At 37.7% G+C, this 24,076-nt stretch overlaps 1 protein-coding gene across 1 annotated transcript in view; it reads right to left on the bottom strand.

The window, feature by feature from the left end:
- The window catches only part of CFAP47 (cilia and flagella associated protein 47), a 208,227-nt gene that overhangs the window by 170,058 nt on the left and 14,093 nt on the right, over positions 1–24,076 (bottom strand). The window contains exons 10-21 of the mRNA XM_083362899.1: positions 21,888–22,098; positions 21,227–21,379; positions 16,912–17,095; positions 14,200–14,296; positions 12,895–13,111; positions 10,272–10,516; positions 9,152–9,282; positions 4,562–4,684; positions 4,291–4,422; positions 3,445–3,522; positions 2,626–2,764; positions 1,112–1,206 (exon numbers count right to left, since the gene is read on the bottom strand). Of these exons, the coding sequence (XP_083219025.1) occupies positions 1,112–1,206; positions 2,626–2,764; positions 3,445–3,522; positions 4,291–4,422; positions 4,562–4,684; positions 9,152–9,282; positions 10,272–10,516; positions 12,895–13,111; positions 14,200–14,296; positions 16,912–17,095; positions 21,227–21,379; positions 21,888–22,098 (1,805 nt within the window). The remainder of the gene's footprint in view (positions 1–1,111; positions 1,207–2,625; positions 2,765–3,444; positions 3,523–4,290; positions 4,423–4,561; positions 4,685–9,151; positions 9,283–10,271; positions 10,517–12,894; positions 13,112–14,199; positions 14,297–16,911; positions 17,096–21,226; positions 21,380–21,887; positions 22,099–24,076) is intronic.

The raw sequence follows: 24,076 nt of genomic DNA, 5'->3' as shown, positions 1-24,076 counted from the left end.
ATTCTGCACCAGTTGAACCCTTCGGGTGGTCCTCAAGGGCAGCCCCGTGTAGAGGACATTGCAGTAATCTAACCGGGAGGTCACGAGCACATGAGTGACTGTACGTAGAGCATCTCGGTCCAGATAGGGATGCAACTGGTGCACCAGGCGAATCTGGGCAAAAGCCCCCCTGGTCACGGCTCCTATATGATCTTCCAAACTGAGCCGTGAATCCAGGAGGATGCCCAAGTTGCGAGCCCTATCAACGGGGGGTAATACCTCATCCCCTATTGTTAATGATGGAGAAGGCTGGTCAGCCCGAGATGCCGGTATGAACAGCCACTCAGTCTTGTCAGGATTGAGACGAAGCCTGTTTCTCCCCATCCAAACCCGGACCGCCTCCAGGCAACGGGACATCACGGTGAGGGCATCACTGGGTTGGGTCGGGGTGGAAAGGAAAAGTTGGGTATCATCAGCGTACTGGTGATACCCCACCCCGAAACCACGAATGAGCTCACCCAGCGGCTTCATGTAGATGTTGAACAGGAGGGGAGAGAGGACCGACCCCTGAGGGACTCCACAAACGAGACATCTCAGGGTGGATCTCTGCCCTCCCGTCAACACCAACTGCGAGCGGCCCAGGAGGTAGGAGGAGAACCACTGTAAAACAATGCCTCCCACTCCTTGTTTGGTTCCATCTTCAATGTCTTTAAAGATGTTGTGTAATATCATTAATCATTTTATATTTTCAATCCATGTGGTTTTATTGATAAAAAATATAGGTATGGTTTACTTTCCCTTTCTCCCATACAATAATTGATGACTTTGCAACTGTCACTCCGGTATTTTTCTATACTGCTGCTGGCCAGTATAGAATATAGGTGCCTGTTTACTTTAGCTGAGCAGCTGGGATGATCTTTACATGGTGGGTAACTCTAGTGGGAATATATAATCTTGGCATATCCTCTCACTCATCCCTCCCAGGAACACCCTTCCCCCTACCATACTCGTACACACACATACACATACACTGCCATGATGAGGCAGCCTAAAAGAACTTGGGCAAGGAAGATGGGAAATAACATTTTAAAACAATATAAATAGATGAATATTCACTAAAACATAAGCTTACTTCTTTTGGTGTGAAATTCAGAGAACATTCCATAATAGTATTGGCTTCTATAGTCATACGATATACTCGAGAGGCCTCTGATGTATTATACATATCTATCAGAAAATATAAAAATAATTTTATCAATTATCTGTACTTTCAATTTTATAATAGTATATTTCTATTCTATAGATTTAAATCCTGCTCATGGTGAATCCAGAAAGCTACAAGCAATCTGCAGGCAGCAACTATATCCAATAGTACAAACAAGAGATTGTCACAGTCTGCAGATAGCATTAGCATTCAAAGATTTAAGAAGATCTGGTTGCAATGATCTCCCAATCACACTCATGGACCCTAGCATTGCCCACACTCCCCTTGCATCTTATTCCCAGTATGACCCATGTAGTGAACATGGAGTGGCTTTCTTGATGAATAGCTGAGAGAAGAAGATAGGCTGCCACCCATTTGGCACATGCATTACGTGACAATTATCTGAAACTGATTAGAGACCAGACTTCAATATATGAGTATCAGTCATATGTACTAAGTAACAGATGGACCCAGTTGAGTTCTAAAGCAAACTTAAGAGTTGCTTATGAGGGTATGCTACATGATCCAACCAAAACCACAGTAGCCCCAAACACTAAAAAGGAAGTTGGTGTCTGAATCAGATTTTCTCCAAGCAGCCTTTCCTTTCTCGGGAATCCCAGAACTATCCTTCTCTTATAGGAACTGAGAGAGATGAATTGGTTAAAGAAACAACTGGAGCAAATTTTACCTAATGTGAGTTAGAGCCATTATTAGGGCTTATCTCTTGGTGATAATGGCAATCAAATGTCAATATACCTCTGCTCTTACTGTCTATATAATAACTAGCTGTCTAGCAGCCTTGTTTTAAATTACCCAAGCCCTCCTGGAAGGAGATAGTTCAGAGGTTCATCTACAAGGTCAGTGTAAGGAATATGCTAGAAATCTAAGGGAGGAAGTTGAACAGATTCACACTAAATTGGACGCTAGCTTAGAAGCAAATCCTGTGGACATGACTGAGTTTGTTCCCGATAAAATGAAGAGTTTGTGCCTGATAAACCGGACAAAGTTCTGGTGGCTATTAACTCAGCCACATCTGTTTTAGCTTCCTCCCATCCCATCCCACTCCCCCTTAAACTGAATCATTCTGGATAATTTTTATCCAGTTTTCACTTTTGGAGGAAAGTGCTGGAGATGGTGGCCATATTTTTACACAGATATATATCCTGTATAGTTTTCAGGTTGATATTACTTTATTGTAGGATGTAGGAACATCAAAAGAATACATGCAGGCTTACAACTAATCTTTCTCTCATTTAACACAGAATGTTTTAATAGAATTACTAAATGGAACTCTCTGAACAAATACATAAATGTCTGTATTTAAATAGAAAATATTTAATTCATTTTAAAAGTTTAAACTTTAAGATAAATATAACAGCCTTTCCTTTTAAAAAAACTAAGCAGATTTTTCTAGACAATTACAATTTTAAATTAAGAAATACCTGACTGAAAATGTAGAGTAAAGTCATCATGTTCAGACAAATCTATTGTCACTTTAGCATATGACTTTCCTTTGTTCTCAATAGAAAATGGAATTTCTTGAGTAGAATCAACATAAACACCAGGGAAGATAAAAGAGCACTTTAAAGAAAGCAATAAATAATCATGTGAGTGACCAAGGTAATGATAAAGAAACAAAATTACAATTCTGTTGAAGAAGCTGTAGAGATAGGCTGTCTACATGCATATGGAGATATAACAATATTATTGTTGTGAATATGTGGCATTATTAAGGGACAGCTTATGAAACAGCCACATCAATATGGAAAAACAATAAATCTGCTTTAATAATTTGAACACTGGTGCCTCATATATTCTCCTGCATATTACAAAAACTATTCCAAAGAATTTGCATCACCATAAAGATCATGACAAAGATGTGTAATTACCTTAAAGAATAGTTTGCCATGAGCTAAGAAAAAACAATCTTAAACATGCTCAGGACCTAATAAACATTCTAAAAACAGAATGTGAATAATTAAGTCTTTGGAGTTATCAACTGCTGCTTTTATATTTTATGAAAGGGATGTGTTATTGTTTGAGGGACCAAAAATATTGATTTCTATAATAACATTATCTCAGGTAAACATATTTGAGATTGAGGACATGCCTACCCACATAGAACCTTTAGCACCACAGAGCATTTTAAATCTTATCATACCTTTCATTAAAATGAATGAGACTTCCCTATGAATAAATGCACAATATTCAGTACTATAAATCTTAGAAACTAAAGGATGCACAAAATGTTACATATTTACCACACTGATATAAATGTCAGGAACCTCTACAGATCCACCAATCCTAAGTTCCAAAGATTTTGCATTGCGTATTGCTACCTAAATAATGAGAGGGAAAAACAGTGATTTCCTAATTTCTCATTTTCAGTTCCATTTCTTCTTTATTTACCTATTCTTTGCATTTCCTGCTAAGATTCTTCATTGTCAACTTTGTAGTATTCAATTTCCTTTCTGTGTTCAGGTCCTTGCTTCTAAGTACAATGGTATCTCAGTATTCGACATTAATTGGTTCTGGAAGGCACAATGAATACTAAAAACTACGAATGCCAAATAAACCAAGTGACTTACCTCGTGACCCTCTTAGCCAGGAAAAACTTTCTGCCAGTCCCTTTTCCTATGTCAGTGATCTTCCCAACATGGCCGACTTCTTGCCAACCTCTGTGGCCTTCCCCCTCTTCCTTTTGCAGCAACCTTCCCAGCATGGCCAACTTCCTGCCCACCCTCTGTGGCCGTCCCCCTCTTCCTTTTTACAATGTGCCAAATACCAAAGAATCCACGAGTATCAAGACATTTTCTCATCAAAATGCGTCGAGTACCAAATTCAACAAGTTTTGAAGCAGTTGAATACTGAGATACCACTGCAGTGTGAGAAGTTTCAGTTGAATCTCACAAAAGCAAAAATCAACCAATATGTCTGCTGCTGCTTTATCCCTTCAGCAAACGGAATATACATTTTATATTGTTACAGAAATTCAACTAAATGTGGTTAATCACAACTTTCACAGAATAAAACATTAAAATATGCATATATTTTGAAAACAATATTTATTATCCAAGTTAATAAAAGCTTTTGAACAATTCAAATACCTCTACTCTGCTGTCAAATTTCATTAATGCATTGGGTCTGAAATAAATTTTAATTTCAGTACGGCCTCCCACAGGAATTACACCCTGAAAAGGAGCTATAATCATTCCAGGAACTGGATTGACATCAAGGACCTGTCAATAAAAGCAAGTATAGTATTATAAAAGTCCTTTTTCCCCACTATCTTAGAAGTATTTCATCACCAAACATGGTGGAATATCCATGGTAAAGCTACCTTATACACACCCCAATATCATTGTGAATATACCTTACCTGGAAATACGCATGGTTATGTCCCAAATTTTGAAGAATAGCTGTTCTGCAAGTGGTTAAATGTAGAGGAGCATTATTAAAGGTAATCCTTTGCTCCTTAAACTTAACACTGGTAGAGCCAAGCTAATGTTGTGAAAAAAGAAAAAAAATATGTATCAAATGTCTATTTTTCTGCAATTTTTCTTTCACTTCACAATAATGTGAGTACACCATGGAAACAACATAAAATTTTGTTTTCTTTTTGAGAAATTAAAATTATAATAAAAACAGAAGCATATCTTAATTGCATTATTTATTTATAAATATATAAACCCATTAAACACATCCTAGCATCCTTAAAATATATTTAATCATTGCTAGCAAATCAATATTAAACATTTTAATTTCTATTAATACATTTTTTACCTCTAATGCAGAACCACCAACAGGGACAAAGCCATTGACAAATCACTCATTTACTGGATGGCAAACTGGCAAAACGTAAACAATCCAGGTGTCAACTAACAAAAATAAAGCCATAAACTTTTCTACAGCTTTTTAAAAGCTTTTTGGCATTGAATTCAGCAACGTTATGAATCAAATGTTTGAAACAATTGTGTTTTTTCCTAAAAACAATCAAGCAATATGTCTCATTCTTTTGAGATGCTATATACTGCACTATCCCTCAGATATCATGCTTCAAAAGAATGAAAAGGCAACATGAATAAAGTGTGTTGGATCGATTGTAGTGGGTTGAGTATTTGGGTATCCATTTTGCTGGAAGCTATTACATAGCTAGTCTGTTTCCTTTTTCTGATGTATTGGGTTGCTAGAGTATGCTTGTGCCTTTCTGAATAAGGTTCTTACACAATTCTTCTTGTGGGAAGCTGGGTTATTTGGGTAATGGAGCACTCAGTAGTGAGGATCTTTTAAGATAGACTTGTGTTTCTAATTTGCCATCATTTCCAAGGAAGATAGGCAGTTAAGAAATGTGAAACATACATACATACATACACACACACATACATAATTTCCTCTGCTAATAAGGATAACCAGAAAGAGTAGATTATTGTTGTTTTCTTCTTTTCTTTGGAATTTTATTCCTTTAAGGATAATAATAATAGAGTTGGAAGGGACTTTGGAGGTCTTCTAGTCCAACCCCCTGCTCAGGCAGGAAACCCTATACTATTTTAGACAAATGGCTGTCCAGGTTGTTCCACTCATTAACTGTCAGGAAATTTCTCCTTAGTTCTAGGTTGCTTCTCTCTTTGGTCAGTTTACATCCGTTGCTTCTTGTCCTGCCTTCAGGTGCTTTGGAGAATAGCTTGACTCCCTCTTCTTTGTGGCAATCCCTGAGATATTGGAACACTGCTATCAGTGTTTATTTTCAGAAGGAAAAGTCCATGAAAGAACTTGATTCTTAGTTTGCATATGGATAAGTAGAATAAGCAGGGGGGGAAAGTATGCTGTTTAGAAAAAAAGCTGACCAGTGTCAAGCTATATACTATACAGTATATTAGAGAAAATCCAATGAAACTAGGGGTTTCCATATTACCATCAAAATGTGAAATATTTCTACAAATCATTTTAGAAATTAAAATTGTCAGTGTGAAAAAGGACTGAATACGTATCTATTACAAAGCAAGAGCTGAAATGATAAATATAACGGAATGCCCTTCTATCCTTACTTCTTTACTTTCTATCTTGCAAGATGACTAATTCTATTTGGACAGTCCACATCAATTCTATTATGTGGGCCCAAACCTATTGCTATTATGAGAGAATAAAAACAGATGGGGACAGTTGCACCTTCCTCATCATAGGTCAGCAGCTATCAGTAAAACCTCAGCTGCTGTCTGAAATTTCACCCTCTGAAATGAAACAACTTGATCTCAGAAATTGGGGAATGCATTACATTTCTGTTAGTGAAAATGCTATGCTTCTAGCCCAAAAGTATTTATTTAACAGGTATCTTAAATTTACCACTCGTATCAGAGAGATCAAATTCAAATCCAGACAGCAAACCATTAATGGCATGAAACTCTTTAAAGAGGCACATTCAGCAGAACTGAACTGGCCAATGTCCTTAAAGTAGTAGTAGTAGTAATAGTCTATGAATTTTGTTGATAAAATAGTTTCTTATCCATGGGCTAATCAACCAGTTCTAATCCTATCAAAATCAGATTCTACTGTGCCTATCTTAATCCTTACCATGATTTTGCCTTATTTACTACAACTTGAACATCCTTTGGAAGAAGTTCTTAGCAATATGTGGGGATTCATATTAAGCATCTCTTTTAAGCATTTGAACAGACATCTTAATCTTTATTTGCCCACCACTAGTGTTAAAATCTCATATCCAAAAAATGTTTGGCTGCCATGAATATCATTGATTGGTGTGATGTTATTGTGATTACAGCAGATTAAACAATATAAGTTATTTGTCATAACATATTCATAGAGGTAACTGTCAACCATTAATTGATAACCCTAACTGTAACTCATTTGCTGGGGGAAAATGTAAGACAGCTGAAATAAGCAGATGCAATTGATTGCTGCCCAAAATTCACTGGTGGGCAAATAAAAATGTTGGACAAAAAAAATGGAACAAGAGTTAATATTTTATCCAGCCTCAGGCAGCTGCTTTGGAAAGTATTTCTGTTTGTAAGTGGCTCAGCATTAACAGAATAGCAGAGTTTGAAGGGACCTTGGAGATCTTCTAGTCCAGGGATAGGCAACCTTGGCTCTTTTATGACTCGTGGACTTCAATTCCCAGAATTCCTGAGCCAGCAGGAATAAAAGAGCCAAGGTTGCCTACCCCTGTTCTAGTCCAACCCACTGCTCAAGCAGGAAATCCTATATCATTTCAGACAAATGGTTATCCAATCTCTTCTTTAAAAACTCTTAGTGTTGGAGCATTCACAACTTCTGGAGGCAAGTCGTTCCACTGATTAATTGTTCTAACTGTCAGGACATTTCTTCTTAGTTCTTGATTGGTTCTCTCCTTGATTAGTCTCCATCCATTGTTTCTTGTCCTGCCTTCTGTTGCTTTGAAAAATAGCTTGAGTCCCTGTTCTTTGTGGCAGTCCCTGAGATATTGGAACACCGCTATTAGGTCACCCCGGATCCTTTTTTTCATTAAACTAGACATACCCAATTCCAGCAATTGTTCTTTATATGTTTTAGCCTTCAGTCCCTTAATTATTTTTGTTGCTCTTCTCTGTACTCTTTCTAGAGTCTCAACATCTTTTTTATACTGTGGCAACCAAAACTGGATGCAGTATTCCAAGTATGGTCTTACCAAGGCATTATAAAGTGGTACAACACTTTATGTGATCTTGATTCCATCCCTGTTAATATTTACTGTAATAACTGTAATAACTCTTATTTACTGTAAGTGATTGTCCACTAGATACCTTTCAGTTACTACTGTGAAATGGATCTAGTGGACAATCACTTAAACATGATAAATTTGATTATTACTGTGAGATCCCTCATACAGTTACTACTATTGAGGCAGCATTATTTTGTTGCTAGTGAAATTAAATAAATTGGCTATGCATGAATGTGCATATATAGCAGCTTACTAAGCATTGATGTACACCTGGAAAATGATAGTTATTGTAATTATTTAAAGAGTAGTACATTTGTACTCTGATTATTGCAAAGCACCTCTTTCAGAGATTGCCACAATAATATTACTTATCTCTATCCTAGCATACAGGTGATTAAAAACTGCAGTAAAAATGGTCATAAAATTGGGTTAGGTCACATGATGACTTATTTAATAGTCACATTGCTTAGCAAATGAAATTCCAATCCCAACTGTGATTGTAAATTGGAATCAGTTGGGATTGGAATTTCAGTTGCTAAGTGGTGTGAACATTAAACAAGTCATCATGTGACCTAACCCAATTTTATGACCATTTTTACTGCAGTTTTTAACTGAATGTCGTGGTTACTAAGCAAATTTAGACTTCCCCAACTGACCGTTTGTTGGAAATTTTGATGACATGTAGTCTGGATTCCCAGGAGAAAGGAGTGCATTTCAGACAACTTAGTTCAGACGGTTTATGTGAGACAAAGAAGGTAAAGCCAGCTCCTCCCTAATAGTTCCCAGAGTATATGCTTTATGTGACTGGTAATCTGCTTTAGTTTGGCAAGATTCTGTCTTTGGATGAGGAACAATAAAGAAATCTGTTCAGAAGAATCACAATATGGTTTTTGCAGCCTAACAGAAAATGGCTGGGAATATTGCAAATCACAATTATGCGACCACAAGATGCTATAACTGGTCTTAAATGCAAGTTAGCTGCCAAGTGGCCAAATTACAATCTTGTGTCTCCAGGGATGATGCAATGGTCATAACTTTAAGGTGAGGTCATTATATGAATGATTGTTAAGTTGAAGACTATTGGTACTTATAAGTACCACTGTGGCAAACGTTTCTCCTGATAGCTTTGAATTTAGTGAAGAGAGAATGTTTCTTTCACATTAACTTAATGTACTGGCATTGTTTATTTCTTTAGAATTATACATATTAACACACATAGGCATCATTATTACAAATAAAAGAAATGCTAACTATGTAGGCAAAAAATATACTAATACCTTTGCAAAACATTTTAATCTAAGTGTTTTTCCTTCATGCACACACAAATCGAATTCTCCAGTTGTTGAAGAGGAGAAACTTGGATGCCAAACAACTTCACATTCTAGATCTTTACTTGCTTCTACTATACCTAAATATAAAAGGAGAGAAAACATTACAGCTGTTAAAAATATAACTATTATGAAAGATGAATAGTAATTTGAAAACTAATTTTAATGTATTGCAATATTCAGTCATTTCACAGAATTACTTGATAAAGTTCTCCATATTAATTACAGTTGTATTTTTAATTAATCTGGAATATCCCAAAATTAATTTACTGAATTTCAAATAATTATCTAGCGTAGGTTTGTTTGCAGCCAGTATGTGCTATTTCCTATTTCCATGCCATCCCTAAAAAAACCCTGCCATGTCGAAGATATAATTTTAATTCAGGTGAGTACTGAAAAACAATGATTTCCTTTTCCTACTTATATTTCAGCATACGTAAACGGGAAGAATATATTTATGAAAACATGATTGATAATCATTGACATAATATACAATTAGACAAATAAACGTTACAAGACAAGAACACAAAATCATGTATCCAAATTAGGGTGGTTCTTTTATATCATTTTATAAGCCATTCTTCAACACATGGAAACATTATTAATAAATATTGATATTACACAAAAAAGTTTAATCTATTGATACTTTCAATAAGTGAATAACTTCAGTAACCCTTAGTTTTGATATAAACTGTGCAATAGAACTGCTATTAGCTAGCACAGCATCAATAATATAAGTGTTGGAAAACCAGGGATCAATTCTTCTCCAAAAGGGTTTTAAAATGAATTTGGACCCCAAATCACTATCTCTCATCATAATTTAAGAGACTAGATTGCAATAAACATGGACCATGCATAGCAGCTAGGCTGGCTAAGAAAGTGATGAAACATAACCAACCTTGGATAACTATAAATATTTTGAACAACAAAATTATTACCATGCAGTGTGCTTTCAAGAAAAGCTAGCTATATGTGATTTGTCCCCTCAGGTTTAAGTTAATATTCTCTCATTACATATTTGATTGAAAATTGCTCTTTGATTGGGGAAAAAAAGCATATTATGCATCACCCTTTTCTGGACAGATGGAAAATCCCATTCCGTTATCCGTGCTGACAGGCTTCCAAGTAAAATGTGCAGGGTAGTTTTTTCGATTATATAGAGTGACTGTTGTTCTAAATCCAGTTTTTGCTAGAAAGCTAAAAGCAGGATTTAAAGTCAATTCCCTCGTAGATAGCTCCAAGGCAACTGGCACAATTTTTGCTATCACTAAAACGTGTCCAACATGGTGTTGGTTTATTGAATACGTGAAAGACCTGTAACACACACAAAAAAATTCCTCATCAGATGCTTCATTTAAGTATCATATATGCAATAATATAGTTTAGCAGCTCCTAGCTGTAGCTGACTGAGCTGAGGGGAAAAGTGCTAATTAGGATAAGACCATTGGAAAATCCCAGGGCTGCAGGCTGGACTGTAAAAAGAAAAAAAACCTTTGAAAGAAGATAAATCAATTTCCTATGTTGCCAAAGAAACCCAATAGAAGATCCACGTAGTCACAGGGCAAAGTTCTTTCCTTACTCAGCAGTCTCTTTGCTTCATCACATTTCTAGCCAAATCAGATCCAATCTTCTTTTCTTTTCCTTTCCCATTGCAGTTTCCTCCCTCTCTTACCCCACTTCTCCCTTGTCTTGTAATTATTTTTGCTAGAAGTAGAAAGGAAAATCGATGGGTATTTCTGGTTATATGTGTGTGTTTTCCCCGAGAGAAAGAATGGTTAGTTTATGTAGATGGAAATTAATTTTGAAAGTGGAGTATCTTATTTTAAAGGCAATTATTTTAAATTAGTAGTTAAAATAGCCTATTAAATTAATATAAATTCATTTCTTGTCTTGACTGCATTTCTTTGGAGTATGGCTTTTGGCAGGTATACATGCACACCTACATACTGCACCCTTATATAGTACATTTTTGAACTGGAGAAGCAGCTTCAACACTAATTTCACCTGGAATTAGCAATTCTATTTTGACAAGGTGGGAGACTGCTCATTTTGATAAGGTGGGAGTGCAAATAATTCATTCTCTCACTCCTCCAAACACACACACAGGAGGCCTGAGTTTAAATTTAAATTTGTTCTTCTTTTTGGTAAAGATGATACTTGCAGCACCTTGAAAATTTCTGACAATTTTTGACATAAAAGTTTTTTTTCTTACGTTGATCCCTTTAAAAACCAACTAACTGATATTTTTCAATATAAATTATTATAAGATACTTTGTTTAATGTCATAAAAAGGAAGTCAAATTCTAGCATGCCTGAACATAGCATATGTTTAAAATTTCTATCCTCAAAATTTGATTTTGCTTTATAATTTGCATTTTTTTCAATTGTGCTTACAGTTTTAGAGTTGGAACAGATAATTTATTTTTCCTCAATTTATGTATGCTTATTGTGATATTGTGGTCCCTTATTGTTGCTGGTGCAATTACACATAGCCAAACACTTGCTAAGAAAACATCATTATCATGCCATCTTCAACATTAAGGCTAGAAACAGAAATGTTTGGTGTTAAATCTCAAGCTAGTTAAGAATAGTTAACCACGTTAGTGTCTTATTAACCTGTTATTACTAGGTAAGTACAAAGATACTTGGCAATTAACCTGGGGGAAAAGTCAGACACATGGATTCTCATTTGAATTTCTACATCACATAAGCTGTGAGGATACTGTTAATATAGTCAAATCAAGAATAGCCGAAACAGAATCCTACAAAGATTTGTCAAAAGTTTCAGAAAGTCTCTCCTGGACCTCCTACTAAATACCTATATAATTTAACCTTTTATAAACACAAATGGGTTTTCTTTAGTGTACACATTAATTTATATCCTTCTGCAGCAACAGAGGACAAATATCACAAGACTCCTTATTTTGGAAGAGTCTGATCTTATGGATAAAGAGAAATAGAATCTATAGCAAACATCCTTCTAAACTGTTTTATTGATGAGCAAGCCTGGAGATGGAAGATTATTCCACTCCTTAAGAAAATTGGGTGGGAAAGCTACAAAATTCAACCCCCATTTTCTACTGAAGGATGGCTTACCTAACATTCCAACTCTGCTCAGAAACTATCCAAAAGCATAAAACATTTATAGATAATAGGCAGCAGTAGGTTTCTATAGTTAGATAGAGATAGCTTTAGCTTTTATAGATTTTAGACTAACTTTGTATGTTACATGGTACTGATATTTTATTTAGCTACCAGTTCTTTAGCTGGTGGGTTTTCAGGTTTTCAAGCACACTGGGCTCCTCTCAAGAACCTTGGATATTGTAATGTATCGTATAGTATATGTGCAGATCCAAGCAGTGTATCCTTTTGTAACTGACAGATGGAAATATTATTACTACCATGCCATCAAGTAGCCCCAATGGTAAAACTGTGCCATTGATTATATTCAACTTAGGAATACTGAAATTGACTTAGACTTGCTAAGCTCTTATACTGTCTCTAAATTTAATTCTTACAACTTAATTTGGTTAGGACAACATATACGAAATCTTACAAAAGAATACTTAATTTTTAATCATCTTTTTACAACTCCTTTCCAACAAGAATCCTATTCTGCCCTTCAGCTCAGTGTTATTACTGAAGAATTATTTCTCGACTACCAAATTACTACATAGAGAAATTAGTTTTACTTTTTAAAGTTCCCTAATGTGTCCCTCTCAAACACCACAGGAATACAAGTTTTCATAAAAGGTGTTATGACATGCGACAAAGAATTAGTCCGTTGCAGTTCTTCACTTTTAATTTCTAATTGTATCCATATATGCACAGGTAGGTTGTTTATGATATGCATTTTTCTGACAGTTGTAGAATGCACACAGACTTCTCCAAAGTCAAGAGTGGAAGGACCTGGAAGGAATAGAAAAGGCATAATAGTTTTATAGATAAGGGTAATATACTCATAAATCATAGCGCACACCTATATATGTACAATATTCCATATACAATTCATTTTTCAGACTCCGCATTTGTGTAGGAACTCTCTTTCAAGCTGTGCAAGGACCACATCAAAGGCAAAATATGTATTTAGGTTACTCAGTGAAACCCCTAATTACACAGTACCATCTGCCAGTTAACTACTAAGACATTTTCAAAGAGTTTTTATATAGTTTTATATCTAGTTCATTTATTCAATCTTTGTACGACAGGATGCACTACTGACTACAACACTGTTTATATTCACTCAGTTGTGGTAGAGGGGTATTCCCTGTAATGAGGCCCAGCTAGTGATATAAATTTCCCGCAGATTTTATTTTATTTTTTTTTTATTGAAAAGTTTTAAAAATACAGTTTTCCTTTAAAAAACCCCCTTCCCCCTCCCGCAGATTTTAAACATGTCCTTACTGTGAAGTGTTTGTATGGAAGTTAAAAATATTTAATTAAAATATTTATTTAGCTTAGTTAAAGTATTATTGGTTTTATTAACTTTTCAGCTATTGTCTGAAAGGTGGTCTATTATTTTGTAGTGTTTCAGAGGATTTATATATTCCTATACTTTATTGTATTTATTATAACTATTTTGAAAATTAAATAATTCATTTTTAAAAACTGAAAACATGAAAATACAATTGCAATTGTGGTTTTCCTTTCTCTTTCTGCAGATAAGGGATTAATGACAATAGATTTGCTTAAACAAAAGTTCAGCTTGTACAAGTTAAGAGGAAAATGTAATTCTTTTTTGGCAAATATACCCCAATACTATTGTACATATCATCAAGAAAAGTTTCCACAAGTCAACTGCTCAAAATAAGTTGGTTTGAAAGAAAAAGAGAGCAATAGTCTCAGGAGCATTTAATCTCTAAGGTTCCATATTCTTCAAACTAAATCATCTATATGCTCTTCTAGAATTATTCTACCTCTCTCCAATTTTCCATTCACCTATACAATAGTTGATAATTTAAGATAGGAAAATACGTTTTAGTAAATCGTTATCTTACCAATGACTATTTTGTGAAGCTGTTTTGGTGTCAAAATTAGACTGCAGTCTTCAACTTCTTGCTGAGACAATGGTTCAGGATTAAGACAATCATTCACCTATAAAAGAAAAAACCAACACCACCCCACAGACTATTAAAAGAGCTTAATTTGTTTAGATACAAAAGTATCGCATCTATTTTCTTGTCTAATTATATATGAAAGTCCTAAAGACTGAATTCAAAAAATTGTGCTTTTATGACTCCTAAATTAAAATGCTTCAGAAAATCTGTCAAGCTGACAAGAGTTCCTGCCTTCTCTGTTCTTTTCCCCTTTCCAAGATTTGTTGGACTCACCACCTCCCTTGAAGAAATGTCATTCCCACTAAAGAGGTACCCAAGACTGCAAGCTACACCATCTCCTAAGAGCCAATTTTCCACTTCAAGGTTTCATGGATTACCTCCTTTGCAAAAAAAAACACAACAACAACAGAGACTAACAGCTACTTTTTCTAGCAATTCTGAGAAATCACTAGGTCACTGATGGGTAAAAGCTATGAAGCAAGTGATTGGTATTCAGGATGACCAGGTTCATTGCTTTCTCACGGATAAACAGGAGGCCCTGCTGAAATTGTATGCTCTTGCTCAGGAGTATATTAGTTTTGTAAGCATTCCTGTTTAGTTTCTCATGCCAACAATCTCCTCCTGTTCACCTTTATTTTTGCATTCCAACAATAAATCCACATTCTTCACCTTCTTAAATTCAGTCCATAAGTTGTTATCCTATTTTTATTTAGAGAAGGGGCTATCTGTTCCCATGTAATATTCACTTAATTATCTCTCCTTCACACCTCAATTTATTAATATTAAAATTAAGAAAAACAGTACTGGATCAAATGAGACAGCATATAGCGTGGAGGTACAAAAACTATCCATATGGTGTAGTAACAACAACTTGCACCTAAACATCGGCAAGACAAAAGAGATGGTGTTAGACTTCCGGAGAAAAAAGGAGGAACCTGCCCCACTTTACATCGGGGAGGACTGTGTGGAGACAGTTTCCTTCTTTAAATTTCTGGGAGTCTACCTCTGTGAAGATCTGACCTGGAAAGTTAACACAACCCAGGTGGCTAGAAAGGCCCAACAGAGGCTTCACTTTCTTAGGGTCTTGCGGAAGAACAGGGTAGAACAACGGCTAATGACCCTCTTTTACCGGTCTACTATAGAAAGCGTCCTCTCGTATGGTATTGTGGTTTGTTATGCTGGTCTGACAGCCGCGGACAGGAAAGTATTACAGAGGGTAGTAAGCACAGCACAAGACATTGTGGGCTGTTCCCTGACACCACTGGATGACATCGCCAGGGCTCGTTGCCTTGGAAGAGTGAGGGATGACTCACACCCTGGACGGTATCTCTTTACTTTCCTACCATCCGGTAGGAGATATAGGAGTATAGCCAGCCGTACCAACAGGCTGAAAAATAGCTTTTATCCGTGGGCTGTTAGGCTTTTAAATGGGATATAATCTCTGCGAACTTATGCAGAATTGACTTGGGAGGCCGGTGTGTGGTGTAGTTGGTTCACATGGTGTGGTAGGATGGAGGGTTTGTTGTCACTGTGTGTTGGGGGGGAGAGCACGGGGTGGAGGCTCAGCTAATCTCAACGTACACGTTGTACTTTAACAATAAAGGTTTATATTTATATATAAATGTGTCATGTAGAAAAAATTATGTCTGCAATTATTACAAATCAATGTATAAACATACATTCGTTAGTCTAACTACTGGACAGCAACTTCTTCAACTGCTTTCACCTGACATTCTCCTGCTATTCCCCAGCCATGAGAATGACAGATATGGTGCCCTCCTGGCAAATAAAAAAGTAAATGTGGTGGGGGGAAAATGAAATAATTGCTACATTATAATTTCCTGAGCCTACGGAGTATAGGCATATGACTAGAGGTTTGAGCCCCCTTTCTCCCTTAAAGAGATAAAATAACTCACAAGGTTTCTAAAAAAAATATCAAAGTTTATTTAAAGGAGAGGAGGTTAAAAAAATACTTTAATTTTAAATATCTACATGCCAAACCGCAGAAAATGAATTATAGAGATGCCCTAATTTAGTAATATATAATAGTTGGCCACAAGATGGCCCTGGTTCACTACAAATGGCACAATTTCCTTTGTGAAATATGCAATGGTACAGTATAACATAAGACTACAAAAATATTCCAAATAAATCTAATATATTCCTGCCAATCTCAAGTATGGTAAAACAAACTTGACATTTCAAGTTTATTTTATAATTTTTATAGCACCCCCTCCCCAATTCAAAAGTCTCTATGTAAATTATAGCAAAATAAGAGTCTTATAAACACATCAGTACTGTTTCTAACTATAAATTTTTCCCAGTGATATAGGCTCTGCTAACTGAAAATGCCATTTCCCTGGTAATTCATTTTAATCAGACATTGTAGGAGATCAATAGTAGCTTGCTCCTTCTCTCAATCGTATCACACACTAGATTTTGGAGATAGGGTTTTCAAATCGATGCAATAGACTGCAAATAATTTATTTTTTTCTAGGAATAAACCCTATTAATTTAAATGGGACTTCACGGAAATACACAGAATATGAAAAGTACATTTAAATGGTTAATAGAGCAGGGGTAAACAGTGTAAGTCAAGTAAATTATGAGAAGCTAAAAGTAAGAGACTATATTCATCAATAGTAAACGTACCTCTTTTTGTATAGATCTAGATTCGATTTCTCCTAGCTGTTTACTAGTTAACAGGCTATTTCTGTTTACACAAGCAGCTTCTTTCTCCATGTTATCATGCTTTAAAATTCTGAGCATAGGAGATTTTAGCCCTGATGCTGGCTTTAATCCTATGTCCACAGGATTATTAAGCATTCTGAAGATCCTATTGTGTCAGAATAAAGAAAAATATCATATTCAACTATCTAGCCCATACAGTATATATTACACAGTTTTGCAAAACTTTGACTTAACTTGTTTGCTGGATTTTATTAACTGAATGCGTGTGAAGGGAAAATTCTTACAAACAATGTCTTGCCAAACTGTTATTGAAACTTCTGGTGGATATTCAGTTCCCCCGGCTACCTTTGAACTTTTTCTTCAAAAACAATTATTGCTTATTTTCCAAAGGCAACTTTCTATAAAGTGACTATGAAAGTAAAATTCTCTTAACAATATCATTGCTACCCTAGATCCTTTCAGCGAGATCTCCAAATTAGGCGACTTCAAATCAGTGGCATTTTCTTTCTCTTTGGCTCATCAGCCTCAGAACTGCCAGGTACACCTGTTTGAAATCTTTATCAAGACCACTGGACCAATGTTTTCTTGCCTCATTTATAATAGCAAATAATCATGTGAGTCCTCCAGAAGTCTAAACCCTATGTCAGTGATCGCGAACCTTTTAGAGACCGAGTGCCCAAATTGCAACCCAAAACCCACTTATTTATCGCTGGGTGCCGCCAGGTGGGCGTGGCCTACTGGGTGGGTATGGCTGTGGTGGTCATGGAAGATTGGGTGGGTGTAGTCAAAGTGGGTGTGGTCACCTCAATGTTGCTGGGGTGGCTACTGCCTGACACCATCGGCCCCCGCACACAGATGCCAACGAGCGCATGGAGGCCAACGGTGTCTGTCAGTAGCCACAGCACGCCGGCCCCTCGACCGGCATACTCTGAGGCTCTGCAGCACATCGCCAGCAGTTCAAAGAAGCCGCCTCCGAGATGGATAGTCAGCCGACAGTTGAGGAGGCGATGCAGTGGGTCATGCCCAGGAAAAGGAGAGCATGCGAGGCCAGGAGGGATGGCGGGGGGGAGAGAAACCAGCTGTGCCGGGATGCATCCAGCCACGTGGGACCTCGGCAAGTTAACAGGCAGCTGGTTGAAGAGGGACAGTTGCCACTTCTGAGGCATGGCGCGGGTGCCCACAGAGAAGGCTCTGAGTGCCGCCTCTGGCACCCATGCCATAGGTTCGCCACCACTGCCCTATGTAATAGCAAGCACTTCAAAAGTAATGAGAGGCAGTTATTTCAGTTCACAACAATCAATTCTGATACAGCAGGAATCTGAGGATGTTTAAACTAGTGACTTGGTGGATATCTAAATAAACATTCCCTTGCTTTATTTGTATTTTACCATTCTGTGTATTAACAGCACGTTTAAAATTCTAATGCAGCTTAATGGAGGTGACACCACAAATGTGAGATCAATTTGTAAGTAGTTAGGATCAGAGCTGATACCTGGATAAAGCAAGTAAAGCTGGAATGTACACAGATTTCTATATTCTAATATTCATTCAGCTACACCATGGGTCGGCAACCGGCGGCTCTGGAGCCGCATGCGGCTCTTTAAGTCGTCTCCTGCGGCTCCCAGTCCTCCTCCGCCAGCGGAGGTTTGGGGAGCTGCGCGCGCAGCTCTCCAAACCTCCACTGCCCCGTTTGCAGAGATGCTGCCTTCGTCCATGTTTGACGAAGGCAGCAGCTCTCCAAACAGGTGGCGGCGGTTTGGAGAGCTGCGCGCGCAGCTCTCCAAACCGCCCCCGCCCCATTTGCAGAACTGCTGCCTGCAGCAGAGGTTTGGAGAGGTGCACGCGCACTCTCCAAACCACCGCCGTCCCGTTTGCACAGCTGCTGCGTTCGTCCATGTTTGACGAATGTGGCAGATCTCCAAACGGGATGGTGGAGGTTTTGAGAGATGCTCTCGCACCTCTCCAAACCTCCGTCTCGTTCGTACAGCTGCACCTCCACCGTCTCGTTCGTACAGCTGCCGCGTTCGTTCCATGTTTGACGAACGCGGCAGACCTCCAAACGGGCGGCAGCGGTTTGGAGAGGTGCGCACGCACTCTCCAAACCGCCACCGCCCCGTTTGCACAGCTGCTGCGTTCGTCCATGTTTGACGAATGTGGCAGATCTCCAAACGGGATGGTGGAGGTTTTGAGAGATGCTCTCGCACCTCTCCAAACCTCCGTCTCGTTCGTACAGCTGCACCTCCACCGTCTCGTTCGTACAGCTGCCGCATTCGTTCATGCTTGACGAACGCGGCAGACCTCCAAACGGGCGGCAGCAGTTTGGAGAGGTGCATGTGCACTCTCCAAACTGCCACCGTCCCGTTTGCACAGCTGCTGCGTTCGTCCGTGTTTGACGAACGCGGCAGATCTCCAAATGGGATGGTGGAGGTTTGGAGAGGTGCGCGCGCACTCTCCAAACTCCCACCGTCCCGTTTGCACAGCTGCTGCGTTCGTCCATGTTTCTTTCAAACGCGGAGGAATGCAGCAGCTCTGCAAACGGGGCGGGGGCGGTTTGGAGAGCTGCACAGCTCTCCAAACCTCCGCCTCCACGTTTGGAGAGCTGCTGCGTTTATCAAACGCAGAGGTTTGGAGATCCCGGGAGAGGGGCAGGGCGCTTGGGTGGCTCCGGCGGTGCCCAGGCTGAAGGCACCGCCACAACCCAGTGCCCGTCGCCAGGGAGACCCATCGCCGCCGTCGCACAGGTGCCTCACGGCTCGAGGGAGCCGCGCTGCAGGAGACGGGGGAAGGGCCCATTGCCTCCGAGGGGGGCCAGGTGGGATCCTCTGAAAGGCTGTTTCCTTCCTCGGCCTGCGAGTCCGTCCCTTCCCCCCCGTAAGCTGGCGGCACTGGGCAGTGACAGGTGCGTGTGGATGCGGTGCGGGCATCAGGGTGGTGTATGTTTTTGCTTGTTCTGCGCATGCGCGTGCATGCCCACATGCACGCACACATTTTGCAGCTCCCACTTTTTTGTGTGTATGATGGAACCGGTTCCAAGTAGCTCTTTTGCTGTTTCGGGTTGCTGACCCCTGAGCTACACAGAATTATTTCAGCATTTAAGAAATTTTACAAAAAACTGATCAGAAAACAGGACTTCAAAGTCTTTTTGAAATAATTTTTAATACTACCCCCAAATTTGGAGGTTTTGGGATCAGCCATCTGTAGCTTATTTGAACCGGTCTTATCTTTTCCCATTGCAGCTGCTGAATCACCCTTCCTCAACCTTTTAAGCCTGGAGTTGCCCTTGAAATATTTTTCATGCAATATGGAATTCATGCACATACAGGCTCAAATATAGACCAGAAGTTATAAAATTATTATATTCATTTCATGAAGCTTGTTCCCCAAATCTAGTTTACCCTTCCTTGTCCCAAAGACCCCATTACAAAACTAGAAGGGGCATCATATCTTGCAACCTCCAATACCATCCCCTTAATACAGTGGTACCTTGGTACTCAACTGCTTTGAAAATCATCAAATTTGGTGCTCAATGCATTTTGACATGAAAATCTTGTCCCGGTACTCATTGTTTGTTTGATACTCAACGAACAAGCTAGAACTTGTCGGTGTCAGCTTTCTTGTGACTCACTACATTATTCCTTATGGGAAGAATCTGTTTGGTACTGGGTTTTGGTACTCACTGCACCTTCCTGAACCAATTAATGATGAGTATCAAGGTCCCACTGTATCTGCACTCTTCAACCTCTCCTGAAATCTAATAAAGCCTCCACCACCATTTTCTCTTCCCCTTCCCTTGCCTCCTCCTCTTCCCCCCCCCTTTTGTGGTGGCACTTGCTACCATTGGTGCCCAGGCCAGCCTAATCCTGGCTGAGACACAGCTCTCCCAGCCATTGCACTTGCAAAAAGGCTGCATCCACTACTTGTCTTTTTTCCTCAGCAATCCTCCCCTCCCCCATCTAGCAAGCCAACCCAATGTTGGAGTTTATGGGATTTGGTTTCTGCTTTTTCAAAATAAATCAAGATCTCCTGGGGAATGTCTGATGAGCTTTTATGAAACCTTAGGGTTTCACAGAAGCCCAGCTGAGAAACCTTGTACTAAATTATTTCAGGAAAAGACACAGCTACTTTTAAAGTCTGCAGGCTGTTTCTGCCTCCGTATTCTTTGAAGTATTGTTTTCCAAAGACTTAGTAGAGTAAGTAGAGATTTAAAGACATTCAAATAAGTAAAGATGTATAATCAGTATTATAGATTTGGGTATTTCATCTAGAAGCAACTTACTGAGCTTCTTTTTTATTTAAACGGACTTTTCTTAAATTGTGAATGTAGTCTGTATAGTAGTCTTTATTCATTTGCTTTTCCAGTTCTTCATATACTGTGTAAGAGAACTCTGGATCTATATAACAATATCTGGGAACTTTTGTGAAAATAGTCCTAAATCAGAACAATGACATACAACTTCATTAGTATATGGAATATTTAAATATGCATTGAAGAATCAAAATAGTACTGCTATATATATATGACGGATGGGATTCCGTCGAAACGTTGCGCCTACACCTCTAGTTCTACGCGGGGAAAAACCCAAAAAACCAAGGATCCACATACAGGCACCCGCGAAAACCTCAGAAAACATATATATATATATATTATAGTATAGTATATACTATATACTATACTATATATATATATATATATATATTATAGTATAGTATATATTATATCCTATTATTCTGCTAATCATTGCATCTGGCAAGCACAAAAGGACAAAATAATTGGAATTTGATTTAAGAAAATATTAACAGCACATAAACTTCTGCACAAATAAAAATTAATTACAGAAAAAAATAATTCCCACTATAAACATAATATTCACTATGGCAAAATACTCATATAAAATAATAAACATAACCTGTCTTAAGATCATCATTATTTATAATACCTGTAATCCTTATGCAACTCAGCAGGTCTTATGCTGGCTGGACGATCATTGGGAAGAGCTACTAGTACATTGCTTAAGTTCCTATTAATCCGGTGAGCATGTAATTGTGTCTTATCTGATTTAAGTAGTGCTACTGGTGCAACATCACTCAGTTGATCCCCCTTGGTAGCTATAAATGTCCCCGTAGCATTGGAAATCAATGGTGTTAAACCTTGGGTCAGGATTTAAATAAAAAGTGTATTATATAGGACAAGCAAACCAAAATATTAATTATTGTACTTTATTCCCACAAATTCTACAATATTAAATTCACAGTAACATTTTATTCAGTTAAGGATCATATCCACACCTAACCTCTTATAATGTAACAATTTTCAGACTGAGCCTTTTAAAATCTAAAATGAACTTCAGTAAAACTGATTGGAGAAAACAAACACAAAAAAATAAACTGCATCATTCAAAAAGTTAAACTAAGATATTACACACAACTTAAATTTCAAAATATACTAGTTAGTATCACATATTTGATTTCTATTTTATGGCAATATGTTTCAGAATTTATGCATGTTAATTCTATTTCTTATTCCTAAAACCAGGCAAATATAAAACACCAAAAAGAGATTTAATTAAATCATTATGTGCGTATGTGTTCATATGTTATATTTCTATAATGATCAAATGATAACTCAAAAATAAACTGAAGCAGAAGGCTTCAATCTTTTCATAGATAAGGTGAGAGCAGATACTAATAAATAAATCAAAATAAATAATAAAAATTAACTGAAGGCATTCAATAATTACAAAAATATCCCAAAGAGCTAGTATTTTTTTAGTTGAGTACACTAAAGGTTTTGAAAATCCTGTTGCAAAACTTACTTTTCTGTATAAAATATTAAGCTTCAGGACTAAATTATAGCTCACTTCCAAACAAATATCAGGAACTATATAAAAAAGGTATTCTTGTACTAAAAAAGAACTATGGAAATAAGGAACATCATTTTGAAATATAGGAAACCAATTGCGGTTTCTGCTTCTCACCAATTAGAATCCAAAGCATCCACATGCATTCTACACATTATAAGTACCTGAATAATCTGAGTTACATTTATTAGCTTACTAGTAGTGCTCCATATACCCACAGCTATTCAGCTTGACATTTAAGTAAAATATTTTTTAATGCAAAATCAGCATGCATGCCTTGAACAATCCAGGGGAGACTTTCAGGAAACCATGCACATGGAGAAGAGCTCCTCTGAACTGCTATTAGAAATCTGAAATTCCAAAATGCTCTAGCAATCCTAGTTTTCCATTCCAAAAGAGTACAGGTAGTTCTCAACTTACGACCTATCACTTAGCAATCATTCAAAGTTACATTGGACCCTTCAAAAAATACTTAGGACCTCATTTTGTGACTCTAATGCCCCTTTTGTGACTCTAATGTGCCCACAAACACATTTTGAGTGCCTGGCAACCAGGCTGCATTTACAGCCATTTGCAGCATCTCATAGTCACAATTCATATATTTTGTTGGAAAGCTATATTTATTTCCGTTTTTCAGAAAAAATAAAAATCCATTGGCTAAAACAGGTTCACTTAACAATCACTGTTTTGGCTTAATGACTCCCACAAAAACGATTGTAAAATTGGTAGTTTTGGGGTCAATTACAGATGTTAAGTTAAAAACTATCTGTAACTTATAGACTTGTCATCATATTGTTTAATATTACATTAATATTTTTGCCCCAGTAAGTGTTCTAGATTTCAAATGGAAAGAAAACATCGTGGCATATTTTTCACATCCAATCCCCCACACACACACAAAAGCAGATTATAATAGTACTTAGATTACAGGTGTGTGGCACAGTGGTTAGAATGCAGTATTGCAAGCTAATTCACTGCTCGCTGCCAGGAGTTCGATCCTGATTGGCTCAAGGTTGACTCAGCCTTCCATTCTTCTGAGGTCGATAAAATGAGGACCAAGATTGTTGGGGGCAATATGCTGACTCCGTAAGCCACTTAAAAAGGACTGTAAAGCACTATGAAGCGGTATATACAGTAAGTCTAAGTGCTAAGTTTATTATAAATTGTAAAAGAGAAAGTAAAAGGCTAAAACTAAAATCAACACCTCCCACCCATATAGGAAATTAAATCCATGTGTTTAAAAACGTAATTGAGACATTAAAATTTTC

The sequence above is a fragment of the Vipera ursinii genome (assembly GCF_947247035.1).
Source record: "Vipera ursinii genome assembly, chromosome: 4".
Lineage (NCBI taxonomy): Eukaryota > Metazoa > Chordata > Lepidosauria > Squamata > Viperidae > Vipera > Vipera ursinii.
The sequence above is the reverse complement of the archived record's forward strand: the minus strand, read 5'-3'. Positions and strand labels throughout refer to the sequence as shown.